The 21,549-nt window shown below is 37.1% G+C and overlaps 2 protein-coding genes and 1 long non-coding RNA gene across 3 annotated transcripts; 1 reads left to right on the top strand and 2 right to left on the bottom strand.

Moving 5' to 3' along the window:
- Nucleotides 1-96: 96 nt before the first annotated feature.
- LOC106142845 (Fanconi anemia group M protein) lies at nucleotides 97-12,542 on the top strand. Its single transcript, XM_060945701.1, has 18 exons — nucleotides 97-594; nucleotides 919-1,051; nucleotides 1,332-1,515; nucleotides 1,862-2,127; nucleotides 2,942-3,088; nucleotides 4,033-4,157; nucleotides 4,580-4,823; nucleotides 4,967-5,075; nucleotides 5,281-5,382; nucleotides 5,793-5,976; nucleotides 6,258-6,327; nucleotides 6,455-6,655; nucleotides 7,109-7,289; nucleotides 7,581-7,760; nucleotides 8,060-10,155; nucleotides 10,780-10,943; nucleotides 11,354-11,456; nucleotides 11,809-12,542. The coding sequence occupies exons 1-18, from the start codon at nucleotides 422-424 to the stop codon at nucleotides 12,019-12,021; spliced, it is 4,875 nt and encodes a 1,624-aa protein (XP_060801684.1). The 5' UTR covers nucleotides 97-421; the 3' UTR covers nucleotides 12,022-12,542.
- Nucleotides 1,375-1,850, bottom strand: LOC132902063 (uncharacterized). Its single transcript, XR_009656989.1, has 2 exons — nucleotides 1,750-1,850; nucleotides 1,375-1,545 (listed from the first exon to the last, which is right to left on the bottom strand). It is a non-coding gene; the product is annotated as an uncharacterized LOC132902063 (long non-coding RNA).
- Nucleotides 12,543-12,815: 273 nt separating the features above from the next.
- LOC106142846 (cell division cycle 5-like protein) lies at nucleotides 12,816-21,341 on the bottom strand. The gene is made up of 16 exons (XM_013344758.2): nucleotides 21,127-21,341; nucleotides 20,779-21,044; nucleotides 20,416-20,546; nucleotides 19,963-20,122; nucleotides 19,354-19,522; nucleotides 18,816-18,950; nucleotides 18,107-18,261; nucleotides 17,299-17,457; nucleotides 16,872-16,947; nucleotides 16,361-16,453; nucleotides 15,857-16,031; nucleotides 15,240-15,422; nucleotides 14,769-14,974; nucleotides 14,296-14,458; nucleotides 13,817-13,956; nucleotides 12,816-13,456 (listed from the first exon to the last, which is right to left on the bottom strand). Exons 1-16 carry the CDS (start codon nucleotides 21,169-21,171, stop codon nucleotides 13,316-13,318), a joined length of 2,397 nt encoding a protein of 798 aa, XP_013200212.2. The 5' UTR covers nucleotides 21,172-21,341; the 3' UTR covers nucleotides 12,816-13,315.
- Between the last annotated feature and the right edge of the window lie 208 nt (nucleotides 21,342-21,549).

Below are 21,549 nucleotides of genomic sequence, written 5' to 3'. Positions count from 1 at the left end.
CCGTCAAAGTCACGTCTGTTGTGAGAGTGATGCCAACATAACCCATTCTGCATTATGTAGCGCTTTATCAGCTTTGTCATAGCATAGGAACGAAAATGCAAATGGCCTTTGTTTTAGCAATCTGATTGTTTTTAAATGATCGACAACCGGTTTCTATCATTTGTACCTAAAGACGGGATACACGACAAACTTTAGCTTTTCTTTCAAAATCCTATCAAATCTGGCGCATTATTTTGTTCCAGTAAGCGTGTTTTCTTCCGAGATAGTTGGCAGCAGTATAAGTTGCTTGCGATAATTTTATTGCTTTGCTTTGCTGTGTTTTAGTTTACCGGTATAAATAACCAGAACAATATGACCCTTAATAAATGTAAATAACTAGCTTTTAAACCAATAAGATGATTTATACACATAGTATTTATAAATGATGTATAGCTCAAAACCCGGTCATTCGAAGGCGGACGTTTTTGAAGATGATGAATTATTTGAAAATTCTTCTTTTCTCACAAATTTTGAAAACAGTTCCTTCAAAGAAAAGGCTGGGTTTTCTGAGAGTCATATAAATGACTCTCATAACACCAGTGAACTTAATGTCAGGTAAGGTTATCTGATACATAGTTGTATGATCTATGATGTATTCATTGATGCCATTCTTTTATCAAGATCCAAGACAACGCACCCACTGGGGTAAATCCAGCAACGTTTGTTTGCTTTCTTGTTCTTCTTCATTACGTAAATATAATCACATTATTATCTCTTACAAGGTTCTCTGTTCCATACACATTTATTATTTAATTCAATCAACAAACTAGATGTAGATTGTATGTTTTTGTTCCACTTCCAACCAAATACCAATTAGTGTGTTTATTTTAAATGATTTGGTAGCAGATAAAGTAATTTTATGCGATTCGTTTTTTCTAGCGCTTTGTGCTGTGATGAGGAACTAAATGGCTATGACAAGTTAACTGGGAAAACATGGATCTACCCCACAAACTACCCAGTCAGGGACTATCAGTTCAATATTATAAAGGCAGCTCTGCTTAAAAATACACTTGTGAGTTATTTTCTAAGACTTTGTACTAATAGGACTACATACATACATAAACTCACGCCTCTTTCCCTAGGACAATACTACTCAATAGGACTACTGAGTCACTATTTTACCAAAATAAGTTGTATAAATAGTTTATAAGATCACACATTATTTTGCATGCATAAAAACATAAATAATTTGTACTAAACTAACTAGACATACCCAAAGTAAAAAAAAAAACAAAGGATGTTTAAATAAAATTAAAAATATAACATGCATTAAAAATAAATGTATTTCTCAGGTAAGTCTCCCGACAGGCCTGGGTAAGACTTTTATAGCCGCTGTCATAATGTATAACTTCTACCGCTGGTACCCTCTTGGCAAGATTGTGTTCACAGCACCCACCCGGCCTCTTGTTGCACAACAAATTGATGCTTGCTACAACATTATAGCTATCCCGCCTAATGACACCATTGAAATGACAGGTAATTAGTGCTGGTCATATATCTTATTTCCTGACAAAAATGTAGAAAGAATGGTTTTAAGAAAAAAAATATATGTAGTAGTAATTTTTTTATGTTTTAGTCTGGCTGAAATCTATTCCAGAAATGTTAAATTTGCTTGTGGACTAAAATAATTGGAGCTCTTGTATCATCTCTTAACAAAATAGCATTAATTACGTAACATTTACACTAAAGGCTCATTTTATGGAAACTTACTTGTTATGCATCACTCCTTATCTTTTGTTGTATATTTCTCAGAAGGAGATAAAAATTATTAATGCAAAAGATCTTCAGCAGCATGTTTCAATTAATTATTTTTATTTTATAGGACACATGCAAGTAAACACTCGAAAAGCACATTGGCAAAGCAAAAGAGTATTCTTTGCGACGCCACAGGTTATATACAATGATATCATGTCAGGCATATGTCCCAGCGATAAGATCAGATGTTTGGTGCTTGATGAGGCGCATAGGGCAAGAGGCAACTATGCGTATTGTCAAATAGTTGGCAGCCTGACGGATATGGGACACAAGTTGTATAGAATACTGGCGTTATCTGCGACCCCTGGGAGTAGAGTTGAAGACGTCGCTAATGTGAGTCACACAATCAAGAGACATATTCAATACATGTACAAAGGTGCTACTAATTTTAATAGCAATATCTTCCAGTAGACCCATAAGAGTATACATATTCATGACATTTTCAAAGTTTAAGTGGCCTGTTGTTTGCCATAACTGTTGTTAAATTAGATTGGCCAGCTGCACTGTCCTTCCTTAGAACTGCAGTTTATATCCTAAAAGGAGAGAGGTTTCATAGGCATATTGTTTTGTTTTGACTTTTACTTTTTTTATTAAAACTTCATGCACATAAAATGTACAACTGGTGGACTTAATGCCACAAGGCATTCTCTGCCAGTCGTGCCCAAAGAGTGTCGTGCCTCTGGACCAAACTGAGATGGATGTATGGGTGCTGCGATAACTGTAAAATAATAATAATATAAAAATGAATAATAGGTTACTTAATACACTTAAATATAATAATTTACATACTCGTACATAAGTATGACTATAGATATATATTGCATATAAAATAAACTTACATATACTTCATAAGTTGGATGATTGTGTAGAGTTTAAGAAAATCTACTGGTCAAAAAGACGATTATGGACTTGCTCCCTGAATGTAATCAATTTATTAGGCGCCCTCCAAATAGATTCAGAAGGAGAATTCTACAGTCGGATGGCTTGCACTTGGAATGAGTTCGACATGAATCCAAGGCGGTTTTGTTCTTAGCATCTTAAAAAAAGAAAAATAAGTGTTTTTCTTGTAATTGAGATATGGTGTCTAATCTGCGATCAGAACCGAAACAATCAAAAATGTAAATTAAGGTCTCATTTATTATTTCAGGTAGTGAAGAATCTACACATAGCTCACTTAGAACTGAGGACTGAGAATTGTTTAGACGTAGCTCCATATAGCCACGCGCGCAAGATAAACACCGTTGTTATCAAACTAGGGCCGCAATTAACACAACTAAGGCAGCAGTACATTGAGGTAATAATAATAAAGCATTTAAATATTATCAGAATATTGTGTTGGAGGTAAAGCATGCAAATAGTCATGAATCCAACGACGACCAATACTTGAAGGGTTTCTTCAGCTGGTGCATCTTCTCATACCAGTAGTCAATTTGTTTGGGCGAAGTACCAGCTTCTTTTTGGGGAGTAATTTATTTGAAGTCAACCAATGTTGTGAAACCAAAAGATATGACAATTGTTAAGCGATATGAATTATGTAATAAAAATGAATAAAATTTTTGAATTTTAATAGAATTTGAAGTTGGAGCGTGTCCATCTTATAGAGCGTTTCTGTTTTTTAAAGGGATTCTATGTGCCGTGTGGTTCCCGGCACGGCAAAGAATAGAACCACTCCATCTCTTTCCCATGAATGTCGTAAAAGGCGACTAAGGGATAGGCTTACAAACTTGGGAATCTTTTTAGGCGATGTGCTAGCAACCTGTCACTATTTGAATCTCAATTCTATTATTAAGCCAAATAGCTGAATGTGGCCATTCAGTCTTTTCAAGACTGTTGGCTATGTCTTCCCCGCAAGGGATATAGACGTGACCATATGTATGTATGTATGTATTCTATGTACGTTTTGAAGAGCGTTCTCTTCTGTACCTTGAAGGGGACGCAAGACTTAAGTGTTTAGGTAGTTTGTAGCTTGTAGCTTTTTGAAAAATACTAATATACAATGATTACTTAAAGTTATTGAAATGCAAAAGGTATCTATTAAAAAAAAGATTTTGACCTACTGTAAAAACACCATGTAAAGTGTCACTATTATGTTTTCTTAAGTTTATCACGAAAATAAGTGGATCACGAGTATTAAAGCCAACAACCAAAACAAACATTAATTTCGTTATTGCGATTCGAAACATGAAAAAATCTCACTTATTAAAAAAAATATTCATAAACATAATAATGACTTTACAGATATTAGACGGATATGCTCGCAGGCTGAAACAGTTCAACATCCTGCCTCAGAACTTAGGAAATCTGTCTAAAGGCCGTGTCGTTATGATGTATAAAGAATACCAGACAAAGGAGCGTAGTGCTAGGTAAGAAGTGTCATTCCTCTTTGTTATTTTATTATCATTTATGTGATTAATAATACACTAGCAGCTTAAAGCTAATGCGTGTATATCACTGCACTTGTTATTATACTTTATTTGTTATCAATCACTGCACTTATATAACAAACTTTTAAATATTGACTGGACAAAAATTATAAATGTTTGTCCAGTCAATATTTAAAAGTGTTTACGTTTGGAGCACTTGTCACTGTCTCGGGTAGAGAGTTCCACATTTGGACGACACCTTTTTTGAAAAAAAAAATGTCAATTGCCTATCTTTAAGGTTAACATCTAAACATGTTATGCAAATAAAAATTTGAATTTAATAACCTTAAAGATAAAAAGAGTAAGAGATACTTTTAGAAAATAAGCAGTTTTAATTAAAATTATTATACTATACTTGGCAGGCATCCGCAACACAACATTATAATGAAAGACTTCACAATTCTCATTGCTCTATACCATGGCTTGGAATTGCTCATCAAGCACGGTTCCCGAGTATTTCTGAACTTCTTCGATGAACATCCGGAGAAGTCCTGGATGCAAGCTGATGACCAGCTCACGGCTTTGTTGGAGAGGCTAAGAGATGATCTAGGAGTCAATCCGCTATCCTTGGACAGAAGTATATTGCCAGATGGAACTATACCTGAGGTAACATTACGAATTTAATTAATTTGCGCTTTTCTTTAATTCAGTTCAATTTAATTTCTGAAAATAAATTGAACATTTATTTATTTTCAGAAATTAACTTAATTGAAGAATCCTTTCTATATCTTGATTTGTTATTTTTACAGATGCCAAAAAATTTATGCTTCGGCCATCCCAAATTCGACAAGTTGAAGGAAATCATGATGGAGCATTTTATTAAATGTCAAAAGAATGGTCAGGATACCCGCGCTATCGGTAAGTTAATTTTTTTTACAAAATTATTAATGTCCACATATGTCTTTATTTCAAATTTATCACTAAAACGAGGTAATTATTAATTTTAGACTTTTTAATGTTATAGGTACTTTTATGTGAGACACCCGCTGATAAGATAGACTTTTCACAAATTAAATATCTGTCTTCTCCTTTCGCTTTAATAAATCTAAATATACATTTCTAGTGTTCTGCGAGTACCGCGAGAGTGTAAACCTCGTGCACTGCCTACTGCTTCAGTGCCGGCCTATCATCACGCCCATGATGTTCGTCGGACAAGGCGCCTCTGGTCAGTATCTATACTAATGGTACTATATATTTTGTTAAATTGCTTCTGCGCGGTGCTTCGCCCCGTAAGAAAATTCCAAAACATGAAGCGCAGCTACAAATTTTTCAAGATATTTACAACAAAGACGTTACAAATGTCATCAAAATCTTGTAGTTTTTAAGCATATTCGTTACAAGCGCAAATACAAACCTTTTTTTATCATAATATTTTATTTAAAATAATTGTAAATGTTGCATATAAATCCATTGACTAGTACAGACCGGTATTTCACTATTACAAGTAAGAAATTACGTTTATTGAACAAACTTTTGGCAACTATGTTAGTTCATGTACCGAAACTACATGACAAAAGTTTTATCTACATTTATGTACTATGTGCGCGTCCCTAATATCAAAAAATGAATCTGCAGGCAAAGACGGCAAGACAGTGGTATCTCAGAAACAGCAGCTGCGCGTGATGCGCAGCTTCCGCGCGGGCGCGTGCAACGCGCTGGTGGCCACGTGCGTGGCGGAGGAGGGGCTGGACGTGGGCGCCGTCGACCTCATCCTGTGCTTCGACGTCGCCTCGCGCTCGCCCGTGCGCCTCGTGCAGAGGTCCGACTGATTGTTGTGTGCTGGCGAATCGCCTCATTTCGTATTGCCTTATTCGAAGTGTAACATAATATTTAGGGAATACTCTTAATTTATATGTACCCATACATACATATATACATAAAATCACGCCTCTTTCCCGGAGGGGTAGGCAGAGACTACCCTTTCCACTTGCCACGATTTTTTTTTTTTAATTTTGAATTTTTTTTGACTTTCAAAAGGAATTTTTTAACAATATCTTGAGATTAATATTTGATTTTCTTTTCTTGACTTGACATTGACAGATGCGGACGCACAGGCCGTGAGCGAGGCGGCCAGGTTCATATTTTAGTCACGGAGGGAAGAGAGCATCAGGTAATATCTTTGTTATTGGACAAAGGTGTTAGTACATGCTGCATGATTTTTTTTTTTATAATTAGAAAATTCTTTGTTACTTTTAAAAATGGCGGTAGTTCTAAGTTTTAAATAATCTTTCTTCCAGACGTTACTAGACTGCATGCGTCAACGGGATGGTCTGAACAAAAAAGTACTCCAATCACGCGAAGTTGAAAGCTGTTTGTACAAAAGTAATCCTCGTATGGTGCCTCACGATTTTGTGCCCGTCTGTCAGAAGATGTACATCACTGTGGCCAAAAAACAAGACCCGAAGGAGAAGAAAGATGGCATTGAGAAAGCCAAGAAGGTAATACAATTGTCATTAAAATAATGCTTTGTCTTTTATTTTCTCTCCCCACTAACTTGGTGAAGGGACTGAGCTTACTGTTTACCAAATAGGCTATGGGCGTGTAACTTTTTCAGAATTACTTATATGTAGCATAGTGTTCATTTGTTTTCGAAAAAGGCGTGCAACAAGCTTCTATATCATCCTTTGCCACTTGTCCCGACCTTATCCTCTGGGGAAGAATTTGGTGTCCATGATCTAGTAAAGGTGTTAGGTAATTGCAAGAAGAAATTCGCATCTCACCTTTGCCTCAGGTGTTGCTTCCGAGCTCGGAGTCCTACACTAGGTTTGAAGATGATATTGATTTTACGCCACGCATAGATTTAGGCTGCAGCTCCACTGAGGCGGAGATTATTAGTTATAGTAGTTCTTTTAAACGGACAGAAACCTCCACTATCACAAAAATTTTTTTAGGGTCAAAAAGATCTAAGAACGATGCTACTCGGCCGCGCGTCTTCAGGCTCAAGTACTTCCAGTAAGGAGGTCGATGTTGGTACCTTGATATCTGAAGAAGAGTTCAACGAGATGTTTCCAGACGGTTTCGACGACAGAAAAAGACTCCCAGCGCCTAAGGAGTACTGGGCTATGAGCAGAGGTAATGGACATGGCATATACATATATCACTACATAGTATAAAACAAAGTCGCTTCAAGATGTCTCTCCTTATGTATGTTTTCTTGAGGATTCATTTTATAGAATAATTCAAGGAAGGTTTATAAAATTCACATAAGCCGGGGCGGTTCGCTAGTCTTTAATGTACATCAATAAACGAGTAAAAATACCAAGTATAGTAAGGTCCTTATAAACCTGACAGTTTATTTTAGTAACTCTTTATCTGCCACAGCTATACTAGAATAAAATCGTCAAATTATTATTAAATTTACAGAAAAATTAAATGGCATGGAGTATGCAGAAGATTTGAAACTGCACACGTGGTTGGAATGGCAGAGAAGCTTACAGAAAACTGTCAACATAGGGCATTCAACGGACAGTGAAATTTTGTCCGCCCTATTGCAATGTAGTGATGCTAAGAGATTTAATATGCCGCCATCGACGCAAAATCCAGGTAATGGATGATTTTAATCTCATTTCTTCTCTCTCTCTCATAACTGCCATACCTTTCTCTCTGTCGTCTTAAAGTCTTGGAGTTACATTAATTATATTCTGTGAAAACATTGGCCAAATTACGATCTTATACTGCCTGAAAATTGTTAACTAGCCTCTAAAGTTAGTTTCCTCCTGTTGCTCAACTACTTTATACGAAAAACATGACTGTCAAGAGCTTACAATTTCGTGTACATCATTTTGCATTTTGACCATCATGCTTTCATATTCTAGCTCAATGTCATGTGTTTTCTTTTTCAGTTTTCCACACTCAAGATATTGCAACACAAAATTTAGCCATATCGTCCACACCTCGTTTTGTGCTTTCGCCAGCAAAAACTAAACAAACTAAGAAAAAGACAAAAGCTTTACCGATAAAGTCGCCGGGAAAAAATTATGGGGATATTAGAGCTCTCTTTAGCACTGCCACCAAATCTACTAAAAGTTACACCAAACTTATTAACGATTTAGGTATACAAGACAATGAAGGCATACCAACACATTTGATAAATCTACTAGTGGACTTAAGTTTAGATAATTCTAGCAAAACGGAAAATTGCTACATTTGCCAACATTTAGGAGACTGCTCTTTTATATCAAACATAAGAAAAGAAAGAAAGAAACTTCCATTATCTTTGAGATTCCTTTTGGAGCCAAAATTACCAAACCCCGATTTGCTCGATGATGTCGATGCGAATATGTTATCAAAATACGGAAAAAACAATGAAAGTTTGATCAATCCAAATATTAACAAAAGCGTCGACATGGACAAAAATCTCAGTGGCAACTTTGACTTAGATTTTGATTTTTGTTCCCCTGAATTTTACCCTGCAGGTAATGACAAAACTCCTGTTAAAAGTAATAATAATAGTAGTCCAGTTCTTAGTCTAAATAAAAGTAAAAGCAATTTCGAATTGGAATTAGAATTCAATTCGCCTCCCCCAGAAACAAAACCTACCAATAATTCCAGTGGAAATGATAATTTTGAAATTGGAGATATCGAAGATATCTTTGCTGAAAGCAGCCCTGAGGAAAATATCCAAAAGGAAATAATGGTAGTTAGTGACGAAAGAGTAGACCAAAGCAAAGTTAAAAAACAGGGACAAGACAAGAAGGACCCCAATTCCGAAGGAGAAGCTTTAGGTTTCTTTGGACTAGATAGTATTGACGATATTTTCGCTGAAGACGATAGTTTTGATAAGCTACCTGAACCCGATATAAATGACAATAAAATAATAGAAACTGTTAGTAAAAATAAGAAAATTGATGTACCCGATTATGAAAATCCACGCAGCCCGTCTATTTTATCAGGAAAAGTAATTCCTACTTCGCCAATACTCGGCAGCCAAATAAATACCAAACTTAAAAAGTTAAGTATGAAGAAAAATATGATTCCGACTACACCGATAAGTGATATAAGTAAAACTGAATTTATACATTCGCACAAAAGTTTGGCTGATAGAAGTAATAATAAGAGTATGTTCACGATCACACAACTTGTTGACATGATTAACAAAACTGACAACGGGAATTTGACATTACATAATTCTAATATAAAAAAGGATAACAGTAAAGTGGAATTGGAAAAAGGTGACGAAAGGAGCAACTCTCCAATTATTTTGACACAAGCTGATAAAAAGAAATCTATGAATATTTCTCTCACAAACAAATCCAATAAAAATTTATCAAATAAAAGTGAAAGTCTCATAATACTGGACAGTGATAGTGACTCGTCTGATGATACACAAATATATGAATGTGATTTTGAAAGAAGTAAAGATTCAGTAGCAAATTCTAGTAAGAAAAATGAAACAGTTTTGAACCCAAGTCCAGCACCCGTTACTAGCAAAAGAAAGCTAGATTTTGAGGATGACGATTTTGCAACTTCATCTCCGTATTTCAATAAAAAACATAAACCGAATCCAGGTTCTAAATCGCTTAGTTTAAAAGAAAAAGTGTTAGCAGCATTGTCATCCAACAAAGTATTTCCATTATCCCAAAAAAATAATGATCCTGACGTTAATTTCATGACATCTCCAGTAATAAAATTGTCGCAAAAGGAAAATCAGAATCCTTTTGGTGACTTTATTAGTAACAAAAAAAATACAGAGATTGATAAGGAGAAGGAATGTGTAAGTGAAGATAAAATAGAAATGTTACAAATGTTCAAAAGGCATAGTAAAGTGAAAAGTCCTAAGAACATTATGGACAATATTTTGAAAAATAATGTGTCCAGTCAAAAACGAAAGATGTGTTTCGATAGCGAAGACGACTTCGTTTCCGATGACGACAGAAATCCGCGGCCCTCTAACGATGACGTCAAAAAGAAGAGTCTAATTAATCACAAAGTACGAAAAGTAAGTATTTATTTTGTTTGTTAAAACCTTGATTTCGTTTATTTCTCACTTTGGGAATGATCAAAAGTCAAAGAGGTGGGACTGGGTTGATTTTCTAAAATAACAGATAAGCTAAAACGACAAAAGGTTACGAAACAACGACGCCTGCATTTTTAACATGCTGACATCAGAGTTCTACCAAAACATCGATCACACTCAGTACTTTTGTACAATTTTTGTGGTCATTCGTGTGTCAGTCCATCGGTGAGAGCAAGACCTATTTGTACAATTGTGACATACTAGAATAAATTAATATAAATATAAAATATAAAATAAATATATACGGGACAAATTACACAGATTGAGTAAGCCTTGAGGTAAATTCGAGACTTGTGTTACGAGATACTAACTCAACGATACTATATTTTTATAATAAATACTTATATAGATAAACATCCAAGACCCAGGCCAATCAGAGAAAGTTTTTTTCTCATCATACCCTGGCCGGGATTCGAACCCGGGACCTCCGGTGTCACAGACAAGCGTACTAGCGCTGCCCCACAGCGGCCGTCAAAATTGTCTAAATATCATAAAATATTTACAATAAATAAATAAATAATAATTACCCAAATATTGTACAACCAGAAAAAGAAGCCGAACTCATTCCTAGAGTTGGAGGCGGCGCTGTCGGGCTCGGAGCCCAGCTCGGACGAGCTGAGCGACGCGAGCGCCGGCAGCCTGGCCGACTTCCTCTGCGACGACGACGCCGCGTCGCCCGACATACACGCGCACTATCTGCGCTCTATCAAGTTGGTATATTACGTTATGCGCGTACGTCCTTATGAGTGAATCAAATCTAGTTGTAATTCTTTTGACGCACGTTATATTTTGTACTTGTTTTGAATTATTTTTCTTGGAATATAATTTTCTTGCAATTTGAAATAAATTTTATTATTAGCGCCATTTGTATTTCTTTTTTCTTTCTTTTCAATATCTTTTGTCATAATTAAGTTTTTTTTGTTGATGATTATTTGTTTATTTCATATAAGTATATCGGAAGACATGACACGTCATAAGTTTTTATCGTGATTTTCTTCATCAATATAATTTTTTGTCAATCAATATTTTTCTCATAGACTGAGTTAACCAAGGACCAGGGAGATATAGAAATAAAAAGATCTACACATAGAAATTAAGTCTTTATGACTATTTTTTTCAGGAGCCCGGTGAATAACGGTGTATTCAAGATACCACTATTACCTCAGAAGTACAATAAATCTGATCTATTCTCGCAATTTGTAGAAGAGGATAATTATGAAATGGTAAGTCTCATTTTCAAACTGCCAATTAATTTCAATCTAAATTTTAAATATCAAATTTCATTTATGTTGTTTATCTATTGCCGCACTACGTAATATCTGTACATAATATAGTATCAACTATCCCGCTGAAACCAATTCGTCCGCTTGTTCGAAAATGGATCTTATTATATTACAACGCAGCACACATTACAGATCCATTATAAAAATTACGACTTTATGTGTAACTTTCATCTGTGAATCTAGTACATAGTTGATCGACGCCTATCGTCATTTTTATAGTTCTCATTGTAAATAAATTTGCACCTCACATTTCTAGGACTGTAATATTTATTAATTTCTATCTTCTTTTCAGGATAGTTTCTGTGTCGATTCTCACATCGGTTTGACACAAGCCAACGACGTATCTGAGTTAGAGCTCGCCGAAATTGTTCTAGAAGAAAAACGTAGAGCGAAACGAAATAAGTCTCCAAAAACCGTTACCGACGAAAGTGGAGACAGTCCAATAGTTAGAAGAAAGAATAAAATTACGAGGCAAATACATAGCGACTCTGATGATAGTAGTTAGCCCAGCTGGTCTGGGTCCTACTCATGGAGCTTGACAATCTTATTTGTTTCGGGAGCGATGTTTCAGGTTCAACCGCCAATTTATTTAGTAACACCAAAGGGAGGATCTTCCGCCAGTCTAGGATTTCTTTTTCCTCCAATCCATAAAAATTTTGCTACCGTAATTTACTCCTCGTTTGTTAACATATGTTCCGGGGGTAAATCCCAGATTCTGCCTCGTTTTTCTGGAGGGGAGCCCGAGATGCGAGTTTTAATTATGATCTAGATTAGGTAAATCAGGTTTTTACACGAACCGACTCTCTTCCGACCTCCGCAACCTTTGCAGGGGAATCTGAACAATTTTGGATCATGGTAAAAGCTGCAATGGGTAGATGAATGTAGAAAGAAAGATGAAATGAGAGAAGATAAGGACTTTGTAAAGTAAGTGAATAATTGGACTGTGATACGTAGCATTTGCACAGGGATAAGACTAAATGGTTTTGTAACTAATACTAAGAGTGTAGATGTTACACTCAGTGCCATGCCTTAAGTTGAACCGAACAATAGTAATAATGTATTTTATCACCTCGTGTTACTATTTCCTAATTACGAATAAGTAGTTGTTTAGCAAAGGTGCTTTTTATAAAACTAATTTTATGATTGTAATTTTTAAATTTAAGAATAATGTTAATTTATTGTTATTTTATGCCAAATTATTCGTAATGTTTTATCTGTTAATGATCCGCTAATCATGTGAAAAGTGAACGATAAAAAATTGGGAGTATGGTATTTAAAAAAATACACAATGCATTTTGGTAATAAAATTGCGTTTTATTATGGATTTTCAATTTTTCATGTCATTTTAACTTTTCTTCGAAACCTGCTTCTTTGCAGTCGGGTATTATGATACTATTAATAATTCTGTAATCTTTACAACAGTTTTTTTTCTAACAGGCAAAAAGAACATTGTTGTGCACAATTGTCAGGTTTTGCGACTCATTAAATATCGTTATATACTACACATAGTTATTATAAACCTTTACGGCTACCAATGGTGGATTTCTTACTGCAAAAAACCGTCGTAAAAGTATAAGGTTGTCCACCTTAATAATCATCGACAAAGACTATTATATAAAATTATATTGATTATAAATTTTACCTTTAAAAGTCTATATCGATGCTGTCAAACGTGCTCTTATGTTCAACATTATTTTGGTTTGAATAATTCATTTCTCTTTAACAATATCAGGCTCTGAGTTTGTACTTTCACCAGTCGCCTCTACATCTTTCTTCCTCTTTCCTTATAATATTCATAACTAATCTTCAATCATCTTCGCCTGTGACTCTTTGACCGGTTTCCCCTTCTGTAGCTCTTCCAACTCTGCTTGCAGTTCTCCGTATCTCTTCTGCAACTGCTTCTCGCGGTCTGTTTGACGGTTCACGTCTTCCGTCAAAGACTGGAAAATAATGTGTATGTTAGGATTTTTTTTTTTAAATAATTATTTGCGCTAAATATAAAATAAGATTATTGCAACTAAGGAATTCATGCAATTCTTCGTCATCATAATCAATCATCATCAAAATAAACATTTTATAACGTTATATTTGGAGCAGTGTTTAAAAAACTTTAAATTCTATGAAGAAGTTACACGTCGCGTCGTTCAATTGCACAGCGGGTTTATTTACAAACGTTAACTCTAATTTTCCTACATTTTCAATCACTTCGGATAACCTTAAAAAGAAAGAAGGAAGATGAGAACCAAAATGTATGTTACCAAAATGATAAATTTGACTAGTATACATAGGTTTGTAATTACCTCTATCCTGCGCGGAATTGCGGCTTTCTCCTGTTCTGCGAGAAACTTGAATGTGGACAGCTCTAGGTTGGCCTGCTCGATCTGATCCTGCAACTCTTGGAACTGCTTGATGAGGGAAGCCGCTCTGCTTTGGTAACCACCTGGTGTTTGAAAACTATTAATTCATGTTCAAAAATATCAAATGCAATGGAAAAACAACAAAAAAGTATGTTAAAAAACAAAACGTTATGTACATGTCCATATGTGATGTTAATGGAAAAAATGTCTTTTGCGTATAACTAATTTTGTTGAAAAATATTAAAAGCTTTATAAGTATTTTTAAACATTTTTTTTATTATTGTTTTGTTCCGGCAGAATGATCGCTTACTTATCATAGATAATATTAAACATATGTTTTCACCTTGCTTCTTATTAAGAAACAATTGCTTCCATTATAAATCAGAAGCAATAAAAATAATTTGGTGACTAGTGAATCATACCTGTCAATACTCTTAGTTTCTTCTCCATTTTGGAACACTTCTTCGCCTCTTTGGCCATGTGGTTGCGATTCTGTTCTAACCGCTTCTCAGCTGATTCTAACCTATCCTTTTTGCTGGCCAGGTTCGCTCGCGTATATCTGTTTTGCCCAGGCAGGAACAATACCTAAAGGGGCATAGACAAATATAAAAACTGGGAAAGAGAAAATAGAGGCAATTAGAAAAGTTTAAATTAGAATATTAATAGGTCAGATGGGAGTCTCTTTGCGTAGAAACCGTTTCACCTAATCCTACAGTCAAAGGGGCAGCCCGGGCTCCTTTCTAGAGGTGAGGATGTATCTGGGATTAACGCTAGGAAGATGAAGATGGTTTGTCGTACTAGCATCTTGTCGTACTTCATATTTGTGGTGTTCCTGTCTCTGGTTGGCTATGTGATTGAGTTTTAACTGATAAACTGAACAAAACAAAATACTCACTTGCGCCAGACATTCTTCCCACACTTGCGTGTACGCGTCTATACTGAGGTCTCCATGGCCCATGCCCGCTTTCACGATTTCGATTTCCTTGGTGAGCTCCGCCTTAGCCGCGTCCAGTTCTTCCGCTGTGAATTCTTCGTACGGATGCTGTTCTAGGTACGCTAAATGTGATGCCTGTAGTTGTACCGCCCGCTTTTTGTCGACACCTGATTGGAAAAAGCGCGTTTTTATAGTGGGAAGTTTATTTAAGACGCATAAATTTATTAACCGTTTAGTGCAAACGACTCGTTCGACGCGACGAGAACCAGGCAGTGTCTTGATTTATTTTTATTCATTCACATATTTGTGTACATAAAGGAAAAAAAATACAACTAAAACTTAGACTAAGGAGGAGAAACTCCGTACAATGGCACTACTTATTTCTAGAGAAATGTCTTCAGTAGGCCCACTGTACGGTACGTGTACGTGTACCTGGCGGCGGGTCCTTCAAGGCGTCGTAGTGCAGCATGGTGACCATCTCGGCCTTGAGCAGCTCCTCGGCCTGCTGCAGCGGCGCCAGCGCGCCCGCGCCGCGCAGCACGGCCGCGTTCACCTCCAGCGGCCGCGCCAGCCCGCGCTGCACCGCGCGCGACCGCAGCGCCAGGGCCGCTGCGCCTGGAGGCCCATACCACAACATTACTAACTAATATAATCTAACGGAATTAATGGAAACGGCGTCTGGAGGTGCCAGACGATGGGTAAAGTTGCACTTTGAGGGAACGAAATGCGAAAGTTGTTAAACCTAGTTACAAAAAACAAGAAGTTAATGAGCAAAAATTAATGCTAAAGTAGGCCATTATTGAACGCATTGAACGGCACGAGAACGAAAACTTGTTGCTGAACCTTGTAATGAAAAAGAAGTTTAATTTTTTATGAAATACCCCACGAGAATAAAGAGACACGACACGAAAAGAGGAATAGTGCTGCCTAACCTAGTTACGCAGAGAAAAAGAACATCATCGACAATTTGTAACAACAGAACATACAAATAGGTACCCACTCACCAATGCGTTAACCCACACATACTCAAGAATAAATAAAATACTCACGTTTCTCCTCCTGTTCCCTGAGCAGCCTGGCGTCAGCGTCGGCCTGGTCCTCCACGAGAGCAGCGTGAGAGGCGACAGAGTCCGCGTCGTCAGCCTGGCTGTCGGGGACCACGATCTCGTAGTCGTTGCGGGGCGCGGGTAACGATTGGAGGGCGTTGCGCACGGTCGCTTTTAGCTACGAAGTATGAAATTGTGATTATTTAATATAGTTTTAAGATGGACAATATTTAAAAGATGGTAGTTAACATATCCCGCCACATTAAAACTTCAAAGTGGTTACTTATTTTGTTTAGCATGCACTCTCGATTGCAAACGCTAAATCATCTGGGCAGTACCTACGAAGGCTAGTGAAACACGTTCTTGGTCCAGTGTGAAGCAGCTATAACCGTACAAGAAGTTGACATAAAAGAGCTAATATGGTCACAACTTCCAATTCTAACAATTCAAAAGTATAATAAGGCTAAGAACTACATTGAACTTAGCAATTAAAAGAAAATCAGTTACCTGTTTTTGTAGCTGGTTGGCAACTTGTGGTGTGTCGCCACCAGACAGTCTATCTTCAGGGTTGATACTCAACTTGTCACGAAGACCTGGCGTCTGCAAAATAAAATTGACTCAACAATATCCTACTAATATTATAAATGCGAAAGTTTGCGAGTATGGCAGGATGTCAGTATGGATGTTTGTTACTCTTTCACACAAAAACTTCTGAACCGATTACGATGAAATTTGGTATGTAGGTAGCTGAAGATCCAGAATAACATATAGGCTACTTTTTATCTCGGACTTCCCGAGGGATTGATACCAATTGATATTGAAGTCGCGGGCGTCTAGTTTTACATGTTTATATGTATTTAAAACTCTAGTTTTACATACATATAAATGGAGTAACTAAAATGTCTCTTAAATAATTTGATAATTTAACACTCAGTGTATATATACCCTACCCATATTTGAGCTTGCAACTTGTATCGTAGTAGGTCGCCTAAATTAACTTAATAAAGTAAAATCTTACCGCAAGTGCAGTTTGGCTGGCATTCTGACTTGGCGTGTTGAAACTACCCGGCGTTGATACTTCACTACGCGATGACCTAGGAATTTAAAAATGTCAGTTAATATTGAAAAAATAATTGGAACCCACTTGGCTAAAGGTACTTCTTGTTCACATTGTGATTAAGATCCGAAACTGGACCAGTGACAAGTGAGTTTTTACTTCTTTCTTCGCTCATGGAAAAAAAAAATGAAATCACTTGATCAAATGCAGAGAATAGAAAGGTATCAAAGAGAAACTATATCATAAAATTTATAATTAACACTGATTATATTCGTATCAGAGATCTATATTACCGGACTGAACGCCTTGGAAATTAATGGTAAGGTTGACGTAAAGTAAAAGCACTAATATCTCCAGCAGATTTAGGATTTGCTGTTCTTTACCATACCTGAAGGGTGTAGCTAGTACAGTGTTGGGCGTAGCTAGTGCCTGTGACTGCGGCAGGGCCCCGGAGAAATCTGATTGGTGCAGTGGAGTGTTGAGCCCACCCTTCAAGGGCGTATCTACGTGTGTCAGTGCCATTACGTTTTGGGCCTCCATCAGGATTCTGCAAACCAATGACATTAACAAATGAAATGTAAATACATACATATATACATAAACAAATGAAATGTAAATGTTGTTTATAATTTTTTACTTAGGTATAATAACTTAAAAAATGCTAAATTATGTACATAGATAACAGTCTCCATCTACCTTTGAGATTATTATCAATATAATATATTATATATATATATATTGAGGTTCATATCCCACCTTAATCATGTACCAATGACTATTTTCAAAGTTATGTGCACTAGTTTGAATACTAACAATGTTCTATTGGTGAGGGAAAACATTGTAAGTAAACCTGCACATTCAGGCAACTGGTGTAACCATGGAACAAATACGGGTTAGGTTTACATGCAAAGGTTGCAGAGCTCAGACGGGAATCGCTTAGTGTAAAAACCTGACTCACCCTATCCATCAAAGGCATTCTCTAGGCTCCTCTCCAGAGAGGTGAGGATGAAACCGGAACTAAAATCAGGAGGAAGATAAAAATATACATATACTAGCGACCCGCCCCGGCTTCGCACGGGTGCAAAATTATAAATGTTATTACACATAAAAACCTTCCTCTTGAAACACTCTACCTGTTACAAAAAATCAAACAGACTAAAATAGCGACTTTATACTGTGTAATGTAGTGATAGTACCTGTCTTGGTGTTGCGCAGGAGTGCGGAGCGCGGTGGCGGGCGCGGGCGTGAGCGCGTAGTCGGCCAGCAGCGCGTCCGACGCCGCGCCCGCCGCGCCCGCCGCCGCGCGCGCCGCCTCCGACGCGCGGCCCAGCTTCACCACCTGCTGCAGCTCCTGCCGCGTCATACTGCTCGTTAGCTCTGGTAGGACCACTACATATCTCTCCCGTGCATGGTGTAAAAGGCGACTGAAGGATATAGCCGTATAAACTTGGGATTCTTGAAAATCTCAATTCCGTCATGAAGCCATACAGCTGATTGTGGTCTTTCAGTCTTTTCGACACTGGTGGCTTTGTAATGTTTATGTGTGCGCTATTAGATAGCAAACCAGAGCTGCACACTCCTTCCACGCCAGAACCACGGGAGGTGATGGGATAGAATTCTATTGGCCAATGTAACAAAACAAACACACAAACACTCATATTTATAATATTAGAATGGACGTAAGGCTTTCGTCAGTCCGTGATACATACACAGTCTTTAACACCCACACATAGCATACCTTTTAAACAATGAAATAATTTTCATGATTCAGTATTCCTTCAAAAACAAACAAAGTAGTAAACTTTACCACTTTATAATATTAAGTATAGATAAAAAATTCACTTGATTAATTGTCATCATGGACACAATTTTTGAGGAAAAGAAACATGAAACAAAACACATTACCTGATCAGAGACTTGTGGCTCGGGCAACACTAGCTTGCTCCTCTTGCGAGCGGGCTGATCTCCCATCAACATGGCCTGGGGTACGTCGTTCTCTTTGCGCTGCTTCAACTTGGATTTGTCCTTGCGACGGTCGCGCTGTAGAACACATTGTTTTGTCAATAACTTAGTAATTATAGTGTTTTTTTACACTTTTACAAATTCCTAATTAATATCAAGTATACAATGTTTGCTAAAATTTAAAAAAGAAACGTGTAGTAAAATTAAGGTTATTGTAAGATCTAGCCTATCTCTATGTTAAAAATATAATTAATTTAACTTAGGTAGGTATTATTAGTTAATTGGACTTGACTCATTGCGGTTCTGTTCTGGTTTGTTCTCAACATGGGAAAACTCAAATCACACACTGGCTTTGTGTATAATTAAGCTTTCTATTCGCAACCAAAAATCTCAGTTATGTGAGATTTAAAAGTAATTTTAATGTCTTCTACATTCCTTTCCAATTATAACGTCTTTATCTGAAAAAAAAAAAAAACGTTACCTCTTCCTTCTCTGAATGTAGTTCCCCATCCAGATGCTGTTGACGGAGCCTCGAGAAATCCGGGGCCATGGGATCTACGACTTCGGTGGAAGTGTCGTAGAAGCCCGCGGCGGGACGCTTTTCAAACGGAATCTCAGAGTTGTAATCAACGCCCCGCTTCTTCTTGCGCCTAAAAAACAACAAGAACTAATTAGTGTTTTGTTTATGTCGGTTCTTATAGTTGTCGTGTGGTTTCTGGCACTAATAAAAAACAGGAATAGGACCACTCCATCTCGTTCCCATGGATGGCGTAAAAGGCGACTAAGGGATAGGCTTATAAACTTGGGATTCTTCTTTTAGGCAATGGGGTAGCAACCTGTCACTATTTGAATGTCAATTCTATCCTCAAGCCAAAAAGCTGAAGTATATGTAGCTGGCTTATCACTTTTCCAAGATTGCTGGCTCTGTCTACCCCGCGGGTATAGGCGTGACTATATGTATGTATGTACTTATAGTAATTAAGGTTAAAATTTTAGGAATCTACACCTTGCAAGTCAACATTTTGTATACTATGAAGCAAACAGTAAAAATTTGGCGTAATGTTAAAATAACCCTGTAGATATAACAAACCTGATTGGCACAGCAATGCCCGCAGCACTTAACTCTCGCCGTTTCTGCAGAGCGGCCAGACGACGAGCCTCCTCCAGCTGCTTTTCTCGGGCCTTCCGCTTAGCTTTCTTGCCTTGAGTGTTGGCGAGACGGGCGCGGGCTTCTGATAGCATCTCCAATTCTGGTGGAGAAAGAGTATTACAACTTAGATTGACCTCTTTGACCCTAAAATCTGTCAAATAACTATCCAACAATAGGTTGAACAGCCAAGGTGATGTCCCACATCTTTGACTGGGTGTCCAGTTGTGCAATAGGAGAAGATATTAACTATTGTTTTGGGGATAATAACACTTGAGACAAATGCAGATGAACTGATGATGAAGCATAGTGAGATGATGGTTACTTAGAAGGTAGTACATAAGTATCAGTCACCAGTATTTATTTAGTTTGTAAATTTTACAAAGAAATTGTTACCATCTTCATCCATATCCTTGGGGTCAGGTCTGGCGGGCTTGGTCTCGGGGTTGGGATCAATTTCGCCAGGCTTCAGTTTCCGAGGATCATCTCCCATATCCTCTCCCTCCTCTTTCTTCTGTGCCTGATCCCTGTAAGATTGAATTAGATTAAAACATTTTGCAACATTAGGGAATTGACACTTTAAATAAGAATGAAAGATCCATTAAAATCTTATTTGCTCAACCTATTTTGCAAGTATGGTATAGTTGACCAAATTCTGTTTGGGATAAACTTACAGGTTGAACAATACAGGTAAATTTATTCTACAAATACATTCACAAAAAATGTTAAATTGTTAAAGGTAAAGAAATGAAAACTTACAGTAAATATTCATATCGTTCCAAACATTGAGCAGCCGTGCGTCCAATAATAGGAGCAATGGTCCTCCATTGTGTTGGCATCAGCTTGGCCAGGTGCAGCAACTTCTCGTCCTCTTCCCGAGACCATTCTGTCTTCTTGATGCTGGGATCCAACCACTCATACCATCGAGCCTTACATTGCTTGGCTGACTTCCGATGAAGCAAAGATGCGATACGAGACCACTGATTTTTGCCATATTTCATCACCGCCGCTTTGAGGATTTCATCCTAAAATTCAAATTAATCATTAATCATTATGAATAAAAACACAATGCAATAAAATGCAGAATAAAACGTGAAATTTCCGAACCTCCGTGTTGCGCCAAACGCCGCCTTTTATCATAATTCGCGGCATGATGGTAAATGTATATTTTCTTTTTAACAAAACTCTAAACTGTGCACGTCTGAATTCTTGAAATCGTGAGTTATTTATTGAAACATTTTCAAAATTAAATTTATAACATGGACAGTACAACGATATCCAAGCAAGACAAGCAAGGAAGCAAGCGCAAACGGGATAAAAAATTGACATCGCGTGAAACAGATCGATTGACAGTTGACAGTGACAAAGAAATCTATTCTCTTTGGTTTTGCGAATGGAAAACACTGCGCACTCCGTGCACATAAATGTACAAATAAACAAAAATGAATTACAATTTAAAGTAATACATGGAGTCTTACCACTATATATGGGTAATGCCGACTTCGATGAATGTTTTTCGATTCCAAGTCC

The sequence above is a fragment of the Amyelois transitella genome, chromosome 9 (assembly GCF_032362555.1).
Source record: "Amyelois transitella isolate CPQ chromosome 9, ilAmyTran1.1, whole genome shotgun sequence".
Taxonomy (NCBI): Eukaryota; Metazoa; Arthropoda; class Insecta; order Lepidoptera; family Pyralidae; genus Amyelois; species Amyelois transitella.
Note: the sequence above shows the minus strand (reverse complement) of the source record. Positions and strands in the feature narration are given on the sequence as shown.

Coding starts and splice junctions, on each gene's coding strand:
- LOC106142846 (XM_013344758.2), bottom strand. CDS start 21,171: ATGCCGCGAATTATGATAAAAGGCGGCGTTTGGCGCAACACGGAG. Junction 19,523..19,962: donor GGCATTGCTGTGCCAATCAG/GTTTGTTATATC, acceptor GTTGTTTTTTAG/GCGCAAGAAGAAGCGGGGCG. Junction 18,262..18,815: donor AGCCACAAGTCTCTGATCAG/GTAATGTGTTTT, acceptor ATGACGCGGCAG/GAGCTGCAGCAGGTGGTGAA.
- LOC106142845 (XM_060945701.1), top strand. CDS start 422: ATGATGTATAGCTCAAAACCCGGTCATTCGAAGGCGGACGTTTTTGAA. Junction 595..918: donor ACCAGTGAACTTAATGTCAG/GTAAGGTTATCT, acceptor CGTTTTTTCTAG/CGCTTTGTGCTGTGATGAGG. Junction 1,052..1,331: donor CTCTGCTTAAAAATACACTT/GTGAGTTATTTT, acceptor TGTATTTCTCAG/GTAAGTCTCCCGACAGGCCT.